Source organism: Protomyctophum bolini (assembly GCF_963924005.1).
Source record: "Protomyctophum bolini genome assembly, chromosome: 13".
Classification (NCBI taxonomy): Eukaryota; Metazoa; Chordata; class Actinopteri; order Myctophiformes; family Myctophidae; genus Protomyctophum; species Protomyctophum bolini.
In genome coordinates, this window is record NC_137874.1 from 23,482,522 (window position 1) to 23,503,472 (window position 20,951).

At 42.6% G+C, this 20,951-nt stretch overlaps 2 protein-coding genes across 11 annotated transcripts in view; one reads left to right on the plus strand and one right to left on the minus strand.

Annotated features, from left to right (window-relative positions):
- Positions 1-20,951, minus strand: part of cyb5d2 (cytochrome b5 domain containing 2) — a 592,339-nt gene that overhangs the window by 508,298 nt on the left and 63,090 nt on the right. The window lies entirely within an intron of this gene.
- Positions 1,484-20,304, plus strand: LOC308327437 (transcription elongation regulator 1-like; the record flags this gene model as incomplete). 10 transcript variants are annotated; one of them, XR_013965195.1, is made up of 22 exons in its annotated part: positions 1,487-1,536; positions 2,195-2,435; positions 5,576-5,725; positions 5,904-6,210; positions 6,398-6,610; positions 7,050-7,109; positions 9,756-9,959; positions 10,709-10,815; positions 11,486-11,574; positions 12,174-12,334; positions 12,724-12,802; positions 13,038-13,173; positions 13,542-13,631; positions 13,967-14,085; positions 14,484-14,634; positions 15,263-15,427; positions 16,416-16,598; positions 17,624-17,845; positions 18,223-18,306; positions 18,831-19,005; positions 19,239-19,339; positions 19,526-19,564. XR_013965195.1 is itself a non-coding variant. In XM_080780911.1 (21 exons), the coding sequence occupies 21 exons, from the start codon at positions 1,487-1,489 to the stop codon at positions 19,725-19,727; spliced, it is 3,102 nt and encodes a 1,033-aa protein (XP_080637037.1). In that variant the 3' UTR covers positions 19,728-20,304. The 10 variants fall into 10 exon arrangements, 8 of the variants coding, with proteins under 8 accessions (XP_080637037.1, XP_080637030.1, XP_080637035.1 ...); XR_013965196.1 differs by having other exon boundaries at positions 18,901-19,005; XM_080780911.1 differs by lacking the exon at positions 18,831-19,005 and having other exon boundaries at positions 1,484-1,536; positions 2,195-2,423; positions 19,526-20,304.

Genomic DNA, 20,951 nt, shown 5'->3' on the forward strand with positions numbered 1-20,951 from the left:
ACTGGAACCTAAGGGGTTAACATCAAACAAATTGCAAAAGAAACGCTTTCACCTTTTTTTGTTTCATAAATAATTAACAACATATCAAAAGTCCTAAGAAATCGGGGAATATATTTAAAAATGCTAAGGTGGTGTTAAACCAATGCTTGCAATGGATTCAGAATCATGAAACCCCCCCCTAGTTTGACATATATGTCTGTTAAGGCCAAGGGTACCATCACCTATTTGAGCATTTTTCAATATGTTCCCCTACTGCAGTGATACTCAACCTCAGGCCCGCGGGCCACATCAGGCCCGCGGGACCATTATGACTGGCCCACCAATGAAAATCTAAAAAAAAGAAGAAAAAAAAATCTGGAAAATGAAATAAAAATAAATAAATCTGAATGAAGTTATCTTTAATTACATTATTATAAGTAATACTATTAGAGTTGTACTATTACTCGAACGAAAATAAAAGCTTGGGGGGGGGGGGGGGGGGGAGATGCAATGCAAATGAAAGACATATACTGTGTATCCCTATTCCCTGACATAATTTTATAGCTAAACGGACAGAATTCTATTTTATTTGAATGATGAAACCCAGCTGCCATTAATAGTTGGAAATGGAAATGGAAATTGCGGAAATTGTAATTGCGGAAATGGTGGAAATGGAAATTGCGGAAATTGCGGAAATTGCGGAAATGGTGGAAATGGAAATTGCGGAAATTGAGGAAATTGCGGAAATTGAAATTGCGGAAATGGTACTTGCGGAAATTGCAGAAATTGCTCTTCACTTATAGCTATATCTATTTTCAGGTAGATTGTTTTATTTTACTCAGTCAGCCATATCACTACTCATTTTTTTTCATGAAAAAGGTCATAGCTGGGTAGCCTAATCTATTTTCTGTTAACCAACTTGCTGGCTGGCAGGCAGGCAGACAGCTACTCATAGACAGGCAGACAGACAGACTCTTTGTGTTTATGCAAGAAAATGTAACACATTTATTTATTTACATATTGTGTGCATGCACATTGTACTTTGATACATTTTGCGAAAATAAAGCAATTGAAAGAGAGAAGTTATCAAGTATCATTAATGTCGTAATTTTATCTACTGGCCCCTGGCCCCTTGCCATTTTTGTAATGTGGCCCACAGGTAAATCTATTTCAGTATCCCTGCCCTACTGGGAGTTCTTAATAGGACTTAAATGTTGTTACTAACATATTTATGAAACAAAACAAAGTTGAAAGAGTTTCTGTAGCAATTTGTTTGAGGGTAACACCTGCTGAAAGAGAGCTCAAAACGGGGGGCTCAAACGCATCGTGACTCGTCACAACTTCAGGTTGCTCTTTTTCGGCGCGCGACACCGTCGTGCTACGAAGTAAGAATCGAGCTTTTGGATTGGCTCGCAAACGTGATCGGCGTTTCGTCTAGCCAATGAAACGTGGACAAACGTGTAATGGGCTTTTCCAGGAAGAACCGTTATTATATTATTTTCCCGTAATGGCGGACCAGACGGAAAGCGATAGCATCAGCTTCAACAACGACAACAGGTTAGATTAAAACGTAAACGAAGCATGAAAACGAACGGTAACCGCGACATAAAATGCATGGTTGAATTAAAGGTGGTCAACATTACAAAATAAATAAAATTGGGGGTATTTGTGGAAGCTAATTTGTGTTCTCTTAAGACTGTGAGCACCACGCTAGCAGGCTAACTAGCCCAGCCCATGAAGTAGCCCCATAACGTTAGCTTTAGCCAGGGTTAGCAGACCGTGGTGGGCTGCCTGCAAGCGGTAGGTAAGCATCTATTAACAAAACCACAACCAGTATTCAACTGCTTCATCACGTCGACACCAGTGTGTGTGTGTGTGTGTGTGTTTGTGTGTGTGTGTTGTTGCACGGATGCTATTCCAATAGCCAACAACAAAACAGCTGCCACCTATTAGCATGCTAAGCGCAACTGGTTTGAAAGAGTGTTTTGATTATTTGGATGCCTGCATTTGTGCTACTGCTAGTGCTAGCTTAGCCTAGCTCAAACTCAGCCAGTAGATGGCGAGTTTAACCAACCACACAATGATGGGAATGAATGAAAGCTGCTGTGAGTTTGTAGATTGGCGATTTAGCGTCGTAAGACCAAATATAATACTGTCATGTTTAAGATTTGAGGCAGTATGTGTGATATTGTTTTTGGTGTTGCTGTGGCAGCAGAATGGCGCAGCAGCAGCCGGTGCGCTTTCGTGGCCCTGCGCCCACCCAGACCCCCGTGCAGCTCCGAGGACCCCCGCCGCTCCTCCGGCCGCCGCCCCCGCCGTTCGGCATGATGCGGGGACCCCCGCCGGGGCGACCCCCGTTCGGACGCCCGCCCTTCGACCCCAACATGCCGCCCATTCCCCCGCCGGGTGGCTTGCCGCCGCCCCTCGGACCCCCGCACCTACAGGTGAGTCGAATAGTGAGTGACGATGTCTCCTTGCCTTTATTATATACAGATGTTTACTAAAGTAAATCAGTGGTTCCTAACATTTTATTTTTATTTGAGCCAATGTGATATGCACCATGCAGACCCCACATTTGATATGATTTTTGTATGTGTATCTCAGTGGGACCCAAATATACAATGTAAAATCCTCTTTCCTCAATACCTTAATGTCAACAAAGTTCACACCCACCAGAGGGAGTTCAACAAACCATGTTCAACCCAGATTCGGCACAAACAAGGGACTAAATGTTTTTCGTTCTTATGCCACCAAAATGTGGAACGCCCCACCAACAGCCATTAAGACATCCAAATCCCTTGACTCCTTCAAAAACACTCTCAACGGGCACCTATGGACGGCTGCAATTCGAAACTGGCCCCCATAAAATCTGAATCCCCTGTCCCCCTTACTGTATGTTTCCTTTCCCTTTTTACCTCCTTAAATGATTTCCTGTTTTGTTATATAGAAGTGTATATTTTTACATTTCTAAATGTTCTGATGAATTGAAAAGGGTAGACCCTGTTGTAAACAAGTCAAGTGTAATGCTTTATCAGTGTGTCGTCCACAGTAACAGTCTTTGTGCCATCTGCAGGTCTCTAATACGTATGATTCAACTAAACTCACCCCACACAGCCTGTTCTTTTGTACTACTGAATCTGACATAGTGGACAACTGAATCAAATTAGTGTTTACTTTATACTGTAGTTTTTACTCTCGAGTCTCCAGTGAGAGAAGCATGGACAGAGTGGCGCTGGCTGATGACGTATCAGCAACAACGTGGCTACGTAACAGGTAGTCTGGAACTCACCTATGCTTTTTATGGCAGAAACTATGCGCAGCTGAGCGACATGAGACTAATTATTTAGAGCGACAGAGAGAGAGAGAGGAGTGTGTGTACATGTGTGCGTGTGTGTCAATTTAACAAAGGTGCAGACGATCAGAAATCAGCAGAGAGTGAGCGATGTTTGCGCTACTCTATGCCGAATTGAAGTGGACTCGGACCCAGACTTTTTTTTCTCCCTGGAAATAAAAACGTCTGGGTTCCCGAAGCTACGTAACGGGTGACATTATGAAATGAGAGTCTGCTGCCTGCAGGCCAGACTGAGTAGCGAGTGACAAAACAAATTCACGGAACGAAGCGATTCAGGCTGGAACCCAGGCTATGCAAATGGACCTGTACGTGTCATTGTTGTACATTGTTTACATTAGGGATGTCTGTAACGGTAAATTTTCCAGCCGGGTAGCCGATTGTTGATTTTTTTATTATTTTTTAATAGGCTACCCCAAATGTAATATGCATGTAAGCCTATAGGCTGCATAATTAAAGTTTGGTAGACGAATGGTATACATTTATTTATGCTCCTTTTTTAAAAGACAAACAAAAAAAGCAACATTTAACAATATAAATAAATTGTTGTAGGCTTAATCATAAATAAACAACGCATCGCATCTGCACACATGCATCTGCGCGTCTACAGTACAGGGGTCCGCCAGTTCTAGTCCAAAACATAAATAAGGCCAGTCCAGATCTGAGCAACCTATAAAGCCACTGGACGCATTCGCGCCAGTTCAGTCTCTATCCATCTTTATACTCCATGGGGGAGATGGATTGGAGGAGGAGGAGGAAGCGGTGGCGGCTGTAAACGTTCTCCCTCCAGGGCAATAATGGATTTAATAATGCCAAGTAGGTCTCTGCATTGATACGGTCGACATGTTGTGTTAATCTCGTCTCGCTGTCACTCGCCTTTAGTTTTGACTACCGCAAAGCTACTGTTGTAGCCATCTAGCCATTGAAGTACAACGTTTGTGATAATGTGATGTGATAATAATAATATGCAATATGGCCAAGTGAATGACATACACCATGTTATATTCATTGCCGTTATTCTTAGAATATTGATTTATATCATCCAAATGGTGAAGAATGAAGGTGAACCATAGCTAAAGATGTGAATCAGTGTAGATGTCCTCTGGAGATGCCGCAGTCTCAGTGAACAGATGGAAGAGGGACAGACAGTCAGGACACAACCTTTTAAGTCCTCACCCATAAAGCCCCAGTGCTGGCCTGCCATGCGCTTTTAGGCCTACACAATGTCCTTTGCTATTATTTAGGAACAACCCACCCTGTTAAATAAGAGTGCGAAGCAGCTGAGTCACTCATTCCACATGGCCAGTGCTGACCGGGAGTATATTTTCCATTAGGCAGTTATTGTTTTATTTATATAGGAGAGTGTAGAGAGACGGGAGGCTGAGGGTAGAGACAATGAAACCAGAGACATTGCAACCACAGTAGTCACACGCTGTCCCATCAGCTGCCAGTGAACCCCAAACCTGGACTTATTTTGATGAATATAAAAAACTATATAACTAGCACACCTGCAGTGTTTGGAATTGGAAATGGCTGTTTCTTTTCCTTTTTTCAGGTTGTCATTTGAAGTAGTTGGCACACTACTTTATTGTAGTTGGTAGTTATGTGTTAGTTCTCATTTGGGCCGTGGAGAGACGACCATTAGCTTTAAATAACAGTTGTATTTGTGCAGGTGTGATGAATGCATGGAATGTTATTAAAGTGCTGTAAATTGTTTGAATTTCACTGAAAAAAACCCTAAGAACGTATAGTCCCATTTTGCAATATGCAGCCACCAATGATAAACATTTTTAAATGGGCTGTTGTGGTTAGATAGAAAACTAAAGAATCTTGTCAATTAGCGCTGGATAAACTACTGTAGATTATAGCATTGTTTTAAATGCCATGGTATGGTCGATACTTTTCCCCAAAGTTTTGCCTAGACTGGCAAGAATCCACTGAAAAACTATTATCTTGTCAGCCTCTGATCACAGCCATACATTAACATAGGACATAGAACATAAGACTGCAAAATTCAAAGAAAGTATAAGATTTTCAAGAGATGAGCTATCACCAGCCTACCAATACCATAATAATGCAGGTATAGTAACGTAAAGTCACACCTGTAGTAGTGGCGTAGTTTCATCTATGAGCATTACAACAACAAAATACAAAAGTATCACTTTTTCTAAATCAAATCTTCAAAACCTGCAACTGTAGTTGCTTCAATTTTGAGGTGTCAACGTTGGCTTGTTTGTGTTGCCACAGAGACCTCCATTCCTCCCCCCGCCCATGGGGAACATGCCCCCCCCTCCAGGGATGTTGTTCCCTCCTGGGATGCCCCCCGTTCCCGCAGTGGGAGCCCCAGCAGCACTCGCTGAGGAGATCTGGGTGGAGAACAAGACTCCCGAGGGAAAGGTGAGACTGTCATCAAATTTGATACTTTATACACACACACACACACACCTACCTGTGGGGAATTAAATAATTACCCAATTGATTGATCTGCTAGGATTATGTTTCAATATATTTTAGTTGAATTAACCTGCCTCACACCTATAACAATATTCTCCTCCTACCATTCATGCCATCTCAGACATATTACTACAATGCTCGGACCAGAGAGTCGTCGTGGAGTAAACCAGACGTGGCCAAGATAATCCAGCAGTCTGAGCTCAACCCGTTACTTGTGGCGGGAGCGGGCGCCGCAGGAGCCGGGACTGCTGCGGCCACCTCTGGTGCCGGCGGGCCGGCGGTGACTGCCGCGTCAAGCGGTGTCAACAACACTACAGCCAGTACGGTGGCAACTACAGCAGCAGCCGTCCCCACCCAGGCCCCCTCACCCACTCCCTCACGCACCCACACCTCCAGTCCAGACTCGCCCTCTCCCGTTTCCACCGCAGGTTAGCAATCATGTTTTATATCTGATGGCTGCAACTATCGATCATTTTCTTAGGGGTTATTACATAGTTTACTACTAAAATGAATCAAGTAATCAAGAAGTTGTATTATTTCCTGGGATAATTCTAAGACACACAAACAAGAAAACCTATGCTGAACATGCTTCCTCTCCCTGCTCCCATCATGCAGCCTCCGTGGCAGCGGACCAGAACCAAACCACCACCACAGTGACGTCCAGCATGTCCATGTCGCCTGTGGCCATGGTGACCGTCTCCACCGTGCCGCCGTCCGTCACGGCAGTGCAGACCATGATGACGCACAGCCTGGGCCAGCAAGCCTTCCCGCCCGTCATGGTGCCACCTTTCAGAGTGCCTCTGCCTGGCATGCACATCCCTCTGCCAGGTAAAACCCCACACGTGGCTCCTTTTTTCTGCTCCCAACAATGTTTGAAAGAAATGTAAATCGCTGAATAAATAGTAGTTGTGTTTGTTCATTTTAACATCATCCACTGTTAAAATGTCTCTGCAATCAAAGAAAAGCTTAACCTTTCATGTCATAGTTGTAATAACACACATTGGCCTATAGACAAACTGTACTTTTGAATCTACTGTTAGTGCTCATGGTGTTAATTTTTAACACGGAAAAAATGTTTCAGTCAAACATGCCTGCTAATAATGGAGTGGTGAAGTTCCCTTGTCAAAGTGTGTGTGTGTGTGTGTGTGTGTCAGTCATAGTTCTAAATATCACATGTGCATAATATATATACGTTCTTAACTCTGGCAGCCGATGCTTATAGTTTTCCTGTTGTGTCCAACCCAATGCTTGTCCGTTGTTCTTGCAGGTGTAGCAATGATGCACATAGTAGGCGCACCCTTTGTAAAGGCAGGCCCCAGCGCTAACGGTAAAGCCCACAGCCGCGCACCGTTGACAGCTAGTACGGCATGGTAGTGAATGGTGTCTACATGATTCATAACCGTGTGTACAGTGAAGAGTTCTGTGAACGTGAACCGTGTGCTGTGTTCAGTAGTGGAATTCCAGCACCCACAACACAACTACTAGGGCTGTCGCCATCATGAAAGTTGACAAATTGTCGATTGACTATTATATTTGTGTTTTTTTTTGTTGCATTGAACATTGGAACATGCGTAAATTCAAATTGCATTTCACAGGGCAGATATGGTCGCTGTCGGGTTCCATATTTTTCCTAAATGAACGCCCTACTTCATACTACGGCATGACTCAAAAGTAGCAGATCTGAAAGCTTGAAACGTGGCGCAAAGCGATGCCTATTGAGCTTGTAGATTTAATTGAATTTGAATCCTGAAAAGTAAATTATATATACAAAGAATATGATTGTCAATAACATGATGTACTATGAACAAAACAGGCCTACTTTCAAAATGTGTAAAAAAGAAAAGTGGACATGGCTATTTATTATTGAAAAGCACAACATGTCGCATCATGGCGCGTTGTGATCTTGTCGGCTAATATTGAACACAGAATGTATGAATATTTCTTGACGATTCTCGACGAAACTCTGTTCTCTCAAATGATCACTAACTATCAAGTGATGATGTAATAATTGTGACGGGTCTAAACGCAACACGGTGGGTTTTTAATACATTTAGGTGGTGATCTCATCCGTAGGGATGCAGCACCGTTATCAGTAAATAGGGCTTCAGCTTACTTGATCATTTGAAGGCACAAGGATAGTTGATGCACAGATTTTAGGTACTATTTTGATACTATGAAATTACACAAGCTCAATAAGACTAAAAGGCGTTTTGGAGAAAAGTGGCATTTCCCTTGTAAATGTTAAACAACTGGGGGAAAAAAGAATGCCTGTTGATCTCATGTGATCGCATTGGAAAGCAATTTGACAATTGTAGATTATTTTAACAATGGTCATAAAGGTTGTCCACAGCACAGTCTCTTGAACCTCTAAGTGGTATATTTCATTCAGTCCTAGGTAAAATAACAATGACTGGTCTTGCTTGGGTACTTATAGTCGGTTTGAAGATCAGGGATTATTCACCGATTCATGGTATTTTATGGGCGTGAACTGAGTACAACTCGGTTCACGCCAAATAAAATACCATGAATCGGTGAATAAGTATGCAGGTGGAGGCGTGTTTTATATGGGCTTTGTAGTATTAACATTGAGGGCTACATGTCATCTGGTTATGTGGTTGTGTTCGTCTAGTTTTGTGGCATGGTTGTGTGAGTGTATGGTTAATGGTATGTCAGGCTGTCAAGTGGTTGTACTTGTTTTTTGTCGTCCATTTTAATGTTATCTGCTTAACATTTTAGACTTCCACATTCAGTTATCTCACCTCTCCCAGCCACAACATGAACTCTAATAAACCCTCAGTCAACTAAGTGAATATAAAGCATCCTGTGGGAGCAGACGTCCTTAGTCGTGGAACAGCCTTGACAAAGTACTAGACTAACGGGCTTATCGCTCTGCCCAGTGGTGCTCACAGGAGCATTTCAGACGCTCCTGACCTATACCCAATCTTTTGTTGTTTTCTAATTTAACCGGACATCCTCCTAAGTAAGCTGATCCATTACCGGGTGTGACGGTCCACAAAACAGTTTTGGCCTCGGTTAGGAGTCATTTAGGTAAAATTAAAGTAAAGAAATACTTTTGGTACAACAGGAGGTATTTACTATGTCTGGTGGAAACCTCAAACTGTCCACTTTCAGGATTCAAATGTGCGTTTCGAGCTTGTTGATCTGCTACTTTTGCATGAAGCTATTATAGTAGGCCATTCGTTTACAAAAATACACAAAATGTTAAATATGGCTATAGGCTGTTTCTGGCTGACAGCGGCAATTTACAGTATAGATATAGTCATTATACTGTATTGACCCCAGGACCCATTATCATGTTGAGCATACAGCATGTTGTCCAGGATAATGTACACCGGGTGGAACTGCACATTTCACTTCCGCACATGCATGACTATTTGTTGGGTTTTTAGGGTTTCTTGTGCCACGAGAAATAAATCCTGTACTTGTACCATTACATCATTATTAGTTAGTCAGGAAGTTGCTGTACACTGTTTACTTGGATCCTTTGTCAATTTATAATTTAAGCATTTTAACACTCTTATCCAGATCGACTTACAAGTGAAATTGGGCAGAAACCTTGTATCTCTATTTTATACGTTTAAAGTTTTTTTCTCTGTAAGTTAATGCCCTACTTCGTCGTGCAAGAGTCAGTGTCACACGAAAGTAGCAAAAATAGCTACCTACAAGCTCTCAACGGTTCACAACTTCACATTGCGATGCATTGTGAACTTGTAGATCAGCTATTAGAAATTTTGAATCAATGAAAAGTATTAACAAGTCATTGTGACTAAATAATAACACTATCCAAAGGAACACAGGTTCTTTTGCCCCATTTGCTGAAAAGTAATGGTTTTGGGACATGCAAGGTTTCCACCCGACAGCGACCTCAACAAGTAGTGCTTAATCAGCTCCACCACCCAGTCAAATACCTGTGAACCACTTACACTCTCTCCCCTCTATGACGCGGTGGCAGGGATGCTCCCTGGCATGGCCCCGCCCCTCGTTCCCATGATGCACCACCCCCAGCTGGCGCTAGCCGCGGCCCCCGCTGCCATGGCCGGGTCTCTGCAGCTCCCAGAGTGGTCCGAGTACAAGACGGCCGACGGCAAGACGTACTACTACAACAACCGCACCTTAGAGTCCACCTGGGAGAAGCCCCAGGTCTTGCTCGAAAAAGGTAACTTTATCATCCCTTTGAATTTCCCATTAGGGTTTATTTTTTGCTTTCATTTTTTGTGAAGTTTACATTTTTGTGAAAAGGCAGTTAAGTTTTCTTATTTTTTTCTTTTAGCTAGCCACTCCAACTACCAGCTATGTCCGTCCGTCATCTGTAAAAACATCTGTTTATTATGATTTTTGGCATAAAAGCATTTCAGTAGTGATTAACCAGAAAATTACAGATCGGACAAAAAATAGCAAAAAACATACAAGAGACTTACAATAAAAGGAGACAAAACATAACTCAAAGAAAAAGACAAAAACAATAAAATAATTCCGTCCCCATGTATGTCTGTATTTGTGTCAATGTTGAGCAGCCTAACATACACTCACCCATTGACCACCGCAGTGCGCGCGCACACACACACACACACACACACACACACAGCACCACTCATTTCAGACAGGTCTTGGCCACAGTCAGAGCGTCACTTTGTGCCTTATTTTAGCTAGAGCTGCTATTTTTGAAACCTCGTGAAAGGTTGTGCAAATCTTTGAATGTATAGATTTTTTAAATGAATTTTAACTCAAATCTTTGCTTCTGCGGGTCCCTGGCTGGAACAAAATATTTTAAGATGGAGGTCCGCGGTCAAATATCACTTTGGGGGTCTTGGAAGCGACACATTTTGAGAACTACCGATATAGACCAGTTGTAGATATCGGGCGTTTTTCCAGTTGTATAAATGGGGTGTGTGGGTGTTTGTGCAGAGAAAGAAGCAGAGAAGGCTAAGGCTGAGCGTCTGGCCGAGGAGGAAGCAGAGGCCATGGAGATGGAGGAGGAAGAGAAGAAACTGGAAATCGCCAATGAGAAGGAGGTATGGATGGACGCGTATGGATCATAGACTGTAAAAAATATGGACAAAGCGTTCCCCGGGTCTAACATGAACGTAAAATGAAGCCTGTCAGTCCTTGCATTGTACGTCGCCATCTTTCTAGATCCGTTTGGGCCCAGCTGGCCCATTGGCTGGCCCAGACAACGAGGCGGGACTTCCCCCCTTCTTATTTGGTTTTTATTTTGACTCGAGTGGGTGGGGAATCCCGATCATAGACTGTAACGGTAGCCACGCCCCTCAGAACATACGCGACTTTATGGTCATTTTTTTAATAAATGGGACCATAATTTTCCAAAAAGAATATTATGACATGAGAAATGAGACTTTAAACTAGTGACTGGAAGCAGAAAGTATTCATGACCATGTTTATTAAGGTAATACAGTCTAGGTGAAGTTGGGCCCAAATACATGGACTTCTATGGGGCTATGGGTTTTTTTGGGCCCAATGACAGCGCCATTATATGAACTTTCAAGAAATCCCGATTTCCTTGTGGCTTCACAAAATATCTGTCTGACTGCCCCGCTGGTATGGATGGACGCTATTTCAGTTTTTTATTTTCTTTAAAAATAAAATAAAACTATGTCCCAAAATTATTTTATTTTTGCACGAATAATGGATTTCTCCTTTCCACCCTTCCCTGTCTGTCTGCAGGAGCCTAAAGAGGAAGAGATGACTGAAGAAGAGAAGGCTGCTCAGAAAGCCAAGCCTGTAGCTACCAACCCCATCCCAGGCACTCCTTGGTAAAAAAAAAAAGTCTTGATTCCGTGGTGAACATTCCTAATTCAGCGGACAACAATCTTTGATTCTGCGGCTTAGTTAATATTCCGCGGACATGAACTTATTTAACCTAAAATTACCAGTTATCAAGCCATTAAAAAAAAAAAAAAAAAAGTAGAATCTTTCATGAAATAGATACAATTAATTGTAATTATGGATGAGTCATAATAATCAAAGATTCCAATAATAATTTTTGGGGATTTATTATTATTCATGTTTAAATTTTGTTTTGGTTGCAAAGGTTGTCATTCAAACCCTGCCCACAGTAACTACAGTTTAGACTAGAGGATACTTAATGTGGGTGTAATATTTATTATTTTCTGCTTTAGCATTGTCAATTTGTCATTGTCAGGAGTCAGGACATGGATTCAGTTTCTGTAGGAACCATTTACACAGATTCCGTTTCAGAAGGAACTCTTTAGAGGCCGGACTACCTTATGTTAACTTTCTGTGTTTTTAAAGTATCGAGTTGCTACTTTTGAATTTGAATCCTGAAAAGTGACAGCTTTTGATCAGCATTATTTTGTGCGTATCTACAACGTGTGTGTGTGTTGTGTCCAAGGTGTGTGGTGTGGACGGGTGACGACCGCGTGTTCTTCTACAACCCGACCACTCGGTTGTCCATGTGGGACCGTCCTGAAGAACTGGTGGGCCGAGCCGACGTTGATAAGAACATCCAGGAGCCACCGCACAAGAGAGGCCTGGACGATGGCAAGAAGACTGGTAGGGCCATGAAAACATATCGTATATTAATAAGCCCTACATATTTAATTGTATGGTGAATAGAGAAAACAGTCGATGTACAAAATGGCCTGTCACAATTATTAAATGATCGCCTGATTGCAATCTTTGAGACAACCGATTTTGCATAATCGCCGGAATGCGACACGTTCACGTTGACCATTATTTGTATTTTCTTTTCCCATTTTGTTTAGCTTGTAGATCAGCTCTTTTTGTTCTTTTTAAAAACATTACCAAAATAGGGAGAGATTGAGTGATCTTGGTGAAAAACTCATGCTCTGTGTGTGTGTGTGTGTGTGTGTGTGTGTGTGTGTGTGTGTCTGTCCTCTGTCTGTCCTGTCTCTGTCCTGTATCTGTCTGTCTGTCTCCAGGCCTCAATAAGGACGAGCCAGAGATACCAGTCACTGCTGAGGAGAATGACGACGAGCCAATCAAAGCCAAGAAAAGGAAGTAAGTCTGCGTTTATGATTGTTGTGGATTGACTCCTTAAATTAACCACAGACGTCCATTTCAGCCCAACACCCAGATGTGCTGACATGTGCGATTAACCAATTTATACCGGAGGACACATCTGTGTCACCGTAGCTTTTAACCAGTATTTTAAACTTTAGCTGAAAATGTGTCTCAAATCTTTGAATATATATTCTTTCACAGTGAACGTTTTAACTCTGTAATGTCTCTATAGGAAGGATGAGGCCAAAGAGGCAGACTCTGAAAAGGAAGCGGCTATGGAGGCAGAGCTGAGAGCTGCCAGAGAGAGGGCCATAGTGCCCCTGGAGGCCAGGATGACCCAGTTCAAAGACATGCTGCTGGAGAGAGGGGTAACAGACTTAACTTGCTCAATCACACTGATGTTAGGCAGGTTTGCATGTCGTCCATTTGCGGCCTCGTATTATAAGCCTTGCCGCACACTGTGGCCCATAGGGCAGTTTCTGGAACATGATATGCAAGTACAACCCCCAGCCATGATGTACTGTACCAGACAGTACATGCCCTGGCTGCAAGTATGCCACAGGGACTTACGGTACTCCCAATCCAACCCTTGACACTGAGTGCCAAGCAATGTTTACAATGTTTACCTCAAACCTTCCATGATATGGTCTCACAGCGTTTATGGTTTGTCCAAATTGAGAGTGTGGGTTAAACGTATGACCGTTGTGTGTGTGTGTGTGTGTGTGTGTCCATATAGGTGTCTGCCTTCTCCACCTGGGACAAAGAGCTGCATAAGATTGTGTTTGACCCTCGCTACCTTCTACTCAGTCCAAAGGAGAGGAAACAGGTGCACTATATCTCTTTGCCTCACTGTTGAGCCTGAGTTAAACTCTGCAAATACAAGATCGGGTATTACTTTCTCCCAGTCTGCGTTCACTCGTTTCATTTGTGTTACTTTTCTTTTCTACCAATGTCGTTTGTGGTAATTGAAAAAATTGCATATTTGGTTACCACAAAACATAATCATAAAATTCTATAAAAGAGATGAAACACAAAACATTAAGAAGAAATGAAATGGAACAGACAAGCCTATAATTTCGTATACCTGCCCAAGTCGAATGCATTTGAATCATTTTACCACATATGGCCTTATTTGTGAACTGTATGTGTGTGTGTCCGCAGGTGTTTGATTCGTACGTGAAGACACGAGCTGAAGAGGAGAGGAAGGAAAAGAAGAACAAATTGATGCAGGCCAAAGATGAGTTCAGGAGGATGATGGAGGACGCCAAACTGAACCCCAGGTAAACTATTTTGGAATTACTGTATCTGTAAAAACAAGATGCATGCATAGCTCTAACTGTACAGATAAGCGTAAAATGTCAGTATTCACACACTTGCAGTAAGGTCTTAATCTGTTTGTTTTAGTTGTTTTAATAGCTGTATAACTATATTCTTCATGTTCACATTCAGTTTAAATTGTTTAAACTATTCTCAGATGAGGATCAAAAAGTGGTCAGTCGGTCTGATATTTAGGATGGTTCGATACCGCTTATTTTTCCATCTTTTATTGTCTATTTAATCAAACTGCCATTGTGAACTACCGTATACCAATATGTCTGCAATTACCTGCTACACTGCACCAGCACCCACATGAACAGCTCTCACACGCTGAAGAAATGATTATCTTCCATGTGTGCAGGACGACGTTCAGTGAGTTTGCGGTGAAGCATGGCAGAGACCCACGCTTCAAGACCATAGAGAAGATGAAGGACCGAGAAGCCATCTTCACCGAGTTCATCACTGCCGTCAGGAAGAGGGAGAAGGAGGATTCAAAGTCCAGAGGAGAAAAGGTAATATTATGCATGGTCCAATACCAGATTACTGGGTTCCATCCCTATGTTGGGTGAGTCCTAGCCCGCCGATTACCAATGTTTTGACCGGTATTATGTCAATTTGTATATTTTATTACCTGCTTTAAACCTAAACCTGGCATCCCTATTTTGGGCAAAAGATTTTTGAATATGGCTTAATTATAAAATTGGGCCACATCGGTCACATTACTGCCGATAATGTGGCTATTCAAAACAATCAAGTAATGGCTGATGGCGTCGTTCTGGCTCTTAAAACACACCCTGCATTCACGTGTCTCTGTCCCGCCTAGAAGTAGTTATAGACGGGACTAATTTTATAGAGTGTGTGTCTAATGTCCCCTAGTATGGTAGAATATGAGAAGATTTCCTGGTCTTTTTGATGGTTGAAAAAGGTGAGATGCGTTGGGTATAGGGATCGGGAATTCAGAATAGGAGTTAAACATGATATATACTTGGTAGTGTGCCATTGTCATGCACCGTAAAATAGCTGTGACATGTGCGTTGTGAGCTTATAGATCTGTATTTATTTGTATTTATTTTGTAATGGCATTCATGAAATCGCCATCCTCACACAAGCATAGTAATACAAACCTGTGTGTGTCTCCAGGTGAAGTTGGACTTCTTTGATTTGCTGGCTCAGCAGCACATGGAGGGCAATCCGCGCTGGAGCAAAGTAAAGGAGAGGATGGAGACGGACCCTCGCTACAAGGCCGTGGACAGCTCTGCCCTCAGAGAGGAGCTCTTCAAGCAGTACATGGAGAAGCAGGCCAAGGTAGCTTCAATCTACCGCCGCCCGGGTTTGTCCGTGCCACGGTGTGTATACTGTTCTGGTCTCCAGAGCCGAGACCAGATTCTACAAATGTCTCCTAAATCATGATTTATCATCATTTTCTTCTGAAAAACCTATGTTTCTGTGTCAGTGGTTCACACTGGATCCCCCCTGTCTGAAAATATGTTGATCCAGGGAAACCTTTTGAACTCTATAAGGACCAGTTTGATATGCATTAGGCCATGGTCTTACACCCAGTTTTCTTTTACAATATTTCATCTATGGGACCTATACTGTAAAAAAATCCTCTAAATTTAACTAAATTAGTGTACAAATGGAGCAACAAGGGTCTATTTTGAGAGTTAAAGACCTGCAATCGTCCAATTGGACCAAGCATCGAGAACGAGTGTTAGGCAAGTGTTACTGTCGAAAGCAGCTGTCATTGTTCATTCATCCTGTCTTGCAAACATTATTTGATTTTGTTTTCAGTTTGGCCCTCTTTGCAATTTGGTTGACCTCTTCTGTTACAATAAATTGAGGTCTGGCAACAAATATTAAAATGTTACATTGGGAAAGTCATTCCATGGTTGAATGAGGAGAAAAATACAGAATCCTCCTTTTCAATTGTTAAGGCTCATACATAGTCTGGATTTTCGGTGGTTAGGTGACCACCGAACTAAAACATGACGTCACGAGCCGCGGTGAAGAGCAAACCACCGCCACCGCTCCAGCCCTTCTCTCTGATTTTACTCACCACCGCTCAACGTTATTTCAGCTCCGGTAGTCAGCTCACCACCGGAGCGGTGGTCACCTCACCACCAAAAATCCAGACTATGAATAGGCCTTTAATGGCAGCTGTGTATTTTTATTGTGTCCTTAACCACTTACATAGATAGTTGTGATTACAGATTGAACTGAACATGTGCAAATTGGCACGTCCAAGTGGACAAAAATAATTAAAACGATTGCGTTTGTATTTTCCCCTCCACAGACCGTGGACATTGACAAGGAGCGAGAGCTGGAGCGCCAGGCCCGTGTGGAGGCCAGCCTCCGAGAGAGAGAGCGGGAGGTGCAGAAAGCTCGGTCGGAGCAAACCAAGGAGATTGACAGAGAGCGGGAGCAGCACAAACGAGAGGAGGCCATTCAGCATTTTAGAGCACTCATGTCTGACATGGTGAGATTCCCCCTGCCTCTGTCTTGTTCCTACGCTCTCGATGGAAGGTGTTGCTTAGTTTTGGGATCCTTTAGGATTTTAACAATTGCGTACCGTTAACCATTTCCCTTTTAACCGGCCTATTCCTTAACGGTTTTCTTTATCGATTCTTATAGCGGGTTCCAAATGGACCCTTACAGCATTTGAACACTCAGTTAGGTGGTCCTCGAAATTAAAAAGTTTGAGAACCAGCGTAATATAGCTGCATACCAGCTCTGACTTTTGTTATAATGTAACAAATGTTATTAGCTCTGACATTTGTTATAAAGCAACATGGAGAGCAAAGCTTTCCATGTTGCCAGCGTCCAGGAGAAGGTTATTATATTTTATTTACCCTTGCTGGGTTTGCCCTGTCATATTCTATCTTTTTTCCATAACAACAACTGACACCAGCTGCTAAAATGGCTTAACCCAGTGCTTCTGAAACTTTTTCGCTTCATGGACAGCACAACCTTCAGTTAAACACCTCATGGATTAAAGTTCTCAGTCGCCACAACTGATTTCATGTCTTTTGGAGATAAAAACATGCAATATGATCTGATGCATCTTCTATAAAATCTGTAATAGTCTCGGTCGTATATGTCTTATGAAAGCAAAGGTTATAGCCTCAATCTGTGATTTCTTTAAACTGGTTGACAGCGGGGACAATATAAATCATTAAATCATTTTACATGCGTTTATTGTTTAGGAAACAGTTCTAGTGTGTGGGGCTCACAAATCGCACATTTAGGACTTGGTCATGCAAATATTTTCAGTCGTGAGCTTTTATTTTTGCTTGAACCCATGAGACCTGGTCCATTTGGAACCCTGAGAGTCCCTGGACCCATCTTCTAGAATTACTGCCTTTAGAATTTATATAGAAAGCCAGACATTTTGTTTTTCGGCTTATTGACAACGTTTTTGTGTATCTATTTTCTGTGTGTTGCGTCCTATAACTTGGTACATTGTGTTCACTATGTGCTTTTGTGTTCTGTGTAACGTTTTAGGTGCGTTCTTCAGACGCGACGTGGTCGGACACACGCCGCAACCTGCGCAAAGACCACCGCTGGGAGTCTGCTTCCCTGCTGGAGAGGGAGGAGAAGGAAAAGCTGTTCAACGAACACGTAGAGGCCCTGGCCAAGAAGAAGAAAGAACACTTCAGACAGCTACTAGATGAGACCATCATGGTGAATAAACACATTGAAGCAACTCAAGAAAAAGAAAAAAAGGTATTTTTTATTTAATAACGTTTGTTAACATGATCGATAATCAATAGTTTAATCAATTAATATCCAATGCTGTTTTGGGCTATGTCATTATAGGTGAACATTATTTTATTTATTTTTACTTAAATAAATTGTGAACAACACGTTGCAATGCGGCACATTGTGAGCTATTTTCACAATTTCTGCATGCCACTGTTTTTAAAGTATAAAATAATGCTGAAGTGGTTAGTCGATTTGTTTATATAAACTGTTTGTATTAAACACATTGAAAAAGTCACTGATGGAATAAGTAGATGCAGTCCTAACATAACCAGAGAAAGATGTCCAGCAGTCTCATTGCTCATGTAATGGTTTAATTGATAAGCTATGCTTGTTTCCAGATCACGCTGACCACCACATGGAAAGAGGTGAAGAAGATCATCAAGGAGGATCCTCGCTGCATCAAGTTCTCATCTAGTGATCGGGTACGTATCGAACTTGAAGAGAGACAGACCGCAGACTCCATAAGGTCATAGCTGTCACCGCACTGTTGGTGCCTGTTTTCACTTGGTCAAGTTTCAAAATGTACATTCATGAACTTGCATTAGGGAGGGCTGGGTATTTTGAGTAATGTTTCATTTAGTTATGATATTAAGAGAGGGGGACGGACAGCAGAGACACAGGTCAGGATAGAACCGTGTGCATTATGATGTGGCTGACGCACTGTCCAGGTTAGCAACCAACCAGCTTGAATCATGCTCTACCTACAGAAATAGAATGCAACAAATGTCCAGGGTGGAACAAATTGTAGCACATTGATGATTTGTCTTTTTATATTTTGTTAATTGGAACACAAACACCTCCAGTCAACTCTAGGCTCGAGTTGCTAGCTTGACCAAGTCAGCGACTACCTCTTTTTGATCTTGTGTCTTCTGCTGTGTAGTACAGTGGGGTTGTTGTACTCTGTCATAATGTTGCAAAATGTGAAATCATGATGTCCTCTGTGCAGATGGTCTGGGAAACCATTTTAGCTGTTCAAAATGCCTCTCTTCCTCGCTACGATGGCTGACTGAGTTTAGGTGACCCCCTGCCCCCGTTTGGTGAAGAGAGTAGAAATCAAATGCAGCCTTGCCAATCTCAGTTTGTAGTTCTTCCACTGACCTCAAAATACATCACTGAAGGAGGCAAGTAAGCTTGTAAATTATGTATTTGTACTGCAATACACAGGAGACATCTAAGTATAGTAGCCATTATTGGCGACTGCTCATCTACAGTATGACAAATAACTGGAGAAGATGATTTTGACTGGAGCAGTCTCCACAAACTAAGCCCTGATCTTGTTTTGATGTTACAGCAGGTTTTGAGTATCTCTGGCCAATAGCAGGCATTTAACACATTTGGTTTTCTGCCCGTTTAGAAGAGACAGCGGGAGTTTGAAGACTACATTAAAGACAAGTACATCACAGCCAAAGCTGACTTCAGAACCCTGCTCAAGGAGACAAAGTTCATCACTTACAGGTTTGTACACACAGCACACAACTGTTGGGACGCAAGTCAATTTCACATTTATATTCATGCTACGATGCTGTATTTATGAAAAAGGACCAGGCCAGGACCCCTGCCCTGAGAAATCCCGGTTGTAAAGCCAGTCTGAATTGCTTTTGTGTTTTGAAAAGTGCTGTCTTGCCTTCTATGTCCTTCCAGGTCAAGGAAGCTGATCCAGGAGTCGGAGCAGCACCTCAAAGACGTAGAGAAGGTTCTCCAGAACGACAAACGCTACCTGGTCCTGGAGTGTGTTCCTGAGGAGCGCCGGAAGCTCATCATGTTTTATATCGAAGACCTGGACCGCCGCGGCCCGCCGCCTCCCCCCACCGCCTCGGAGCCCACCCGCCGCTCCACTAAGTGACCTGTTCACTCCACCTTGCGGCTGTCACCATAATCGTCCTCCTCCGTATGCTTCGGCCAAAAGCATGACACCCCCCAACCCCCATCCAAACCACGATAACCCCCCCCCACCCATGTAGGCCACAACGCCGGCCTTCCAGAGAGCAGTGTTATTGCCACTTGGGGGGGTTTGTGTTAACTTAGAGACGTACCAGAGAGATGCACTGTTTTAGTCTCTGTGTTACGTCACATTGTAGCCCTATACGTCTATGATGGACCTGAAGGTTATATCACGACTCGAGGTGACCTCCCCCACCCCCCTCCGACTGACCGAATTGGAGAAGAGGGGGATTATGGATGAGGCTGTCACGTGCAGCCAATGAGGTGTAATATAGCTGATGTAAATGACATGAAATGTGTGTGCGCGCAGGTGTGCGTGCTTGTGTGTGGCGTCATTTTAGGCCTTACTGCTCCACTGTGCCAGTCATCGTTTCAGCGGCTCAGTGTGAATGTTTGTTGCTGTCCATCGGGTTACTCTGATGTTGCAGCAGTTTCTCTGTTGAATAAAAAATAAAGGCGACTAACACTGTTTTTTCTAATTCTCGTCCTGGGTTGTTTGTTTACGAAAAGTGAATTTCCATTGTGATGACTTTAATCCACCACAAGGTGGTGTCAGAAACACAACTGCATGTCTTAATTTACAAAAGGGAGGCCTCAGGTGTCTAATGCTACATTTTTTTTGCACATTAACCATATTTACTCTAGAGTGAATATTTGTCAAATTGCAGATTGTGAATTGTAGATCGACTAGACCCCTGGCGGACTGTCAACATAGTAGGCCTATAGGGTTTATGTCAGTGGTTTTCAACCTGTGGTCCTTGAGGGGGTTCCAGGTGGTCCCCAGCTAAATGATGGATAGGATTAGCCCTTTAGGATCTTTAACTCTCAAGAGTTCAATTATTGTTAAACATCTGCATCAGTTAATTAATTTACAAGAAGTCTAAACAATTAGACAATGTAGAATAGTTCATTTGATCAATATTTTCCTGTTGTCTCTCCTAATGGTACCAACATCAATACAGCATGGAATTGTGGACACAATCTTATCCAACGATTAGTTGATCTTTAGTTTTGGGTCTGAGAGGTTAAATGTCATCAAATGGTGGTACCAACATCAATACAGCATGGAATTGTGGACACAATCTTATCCAACGATTAGTTAATCTTTAGTTTTGGGTCTGAGAAG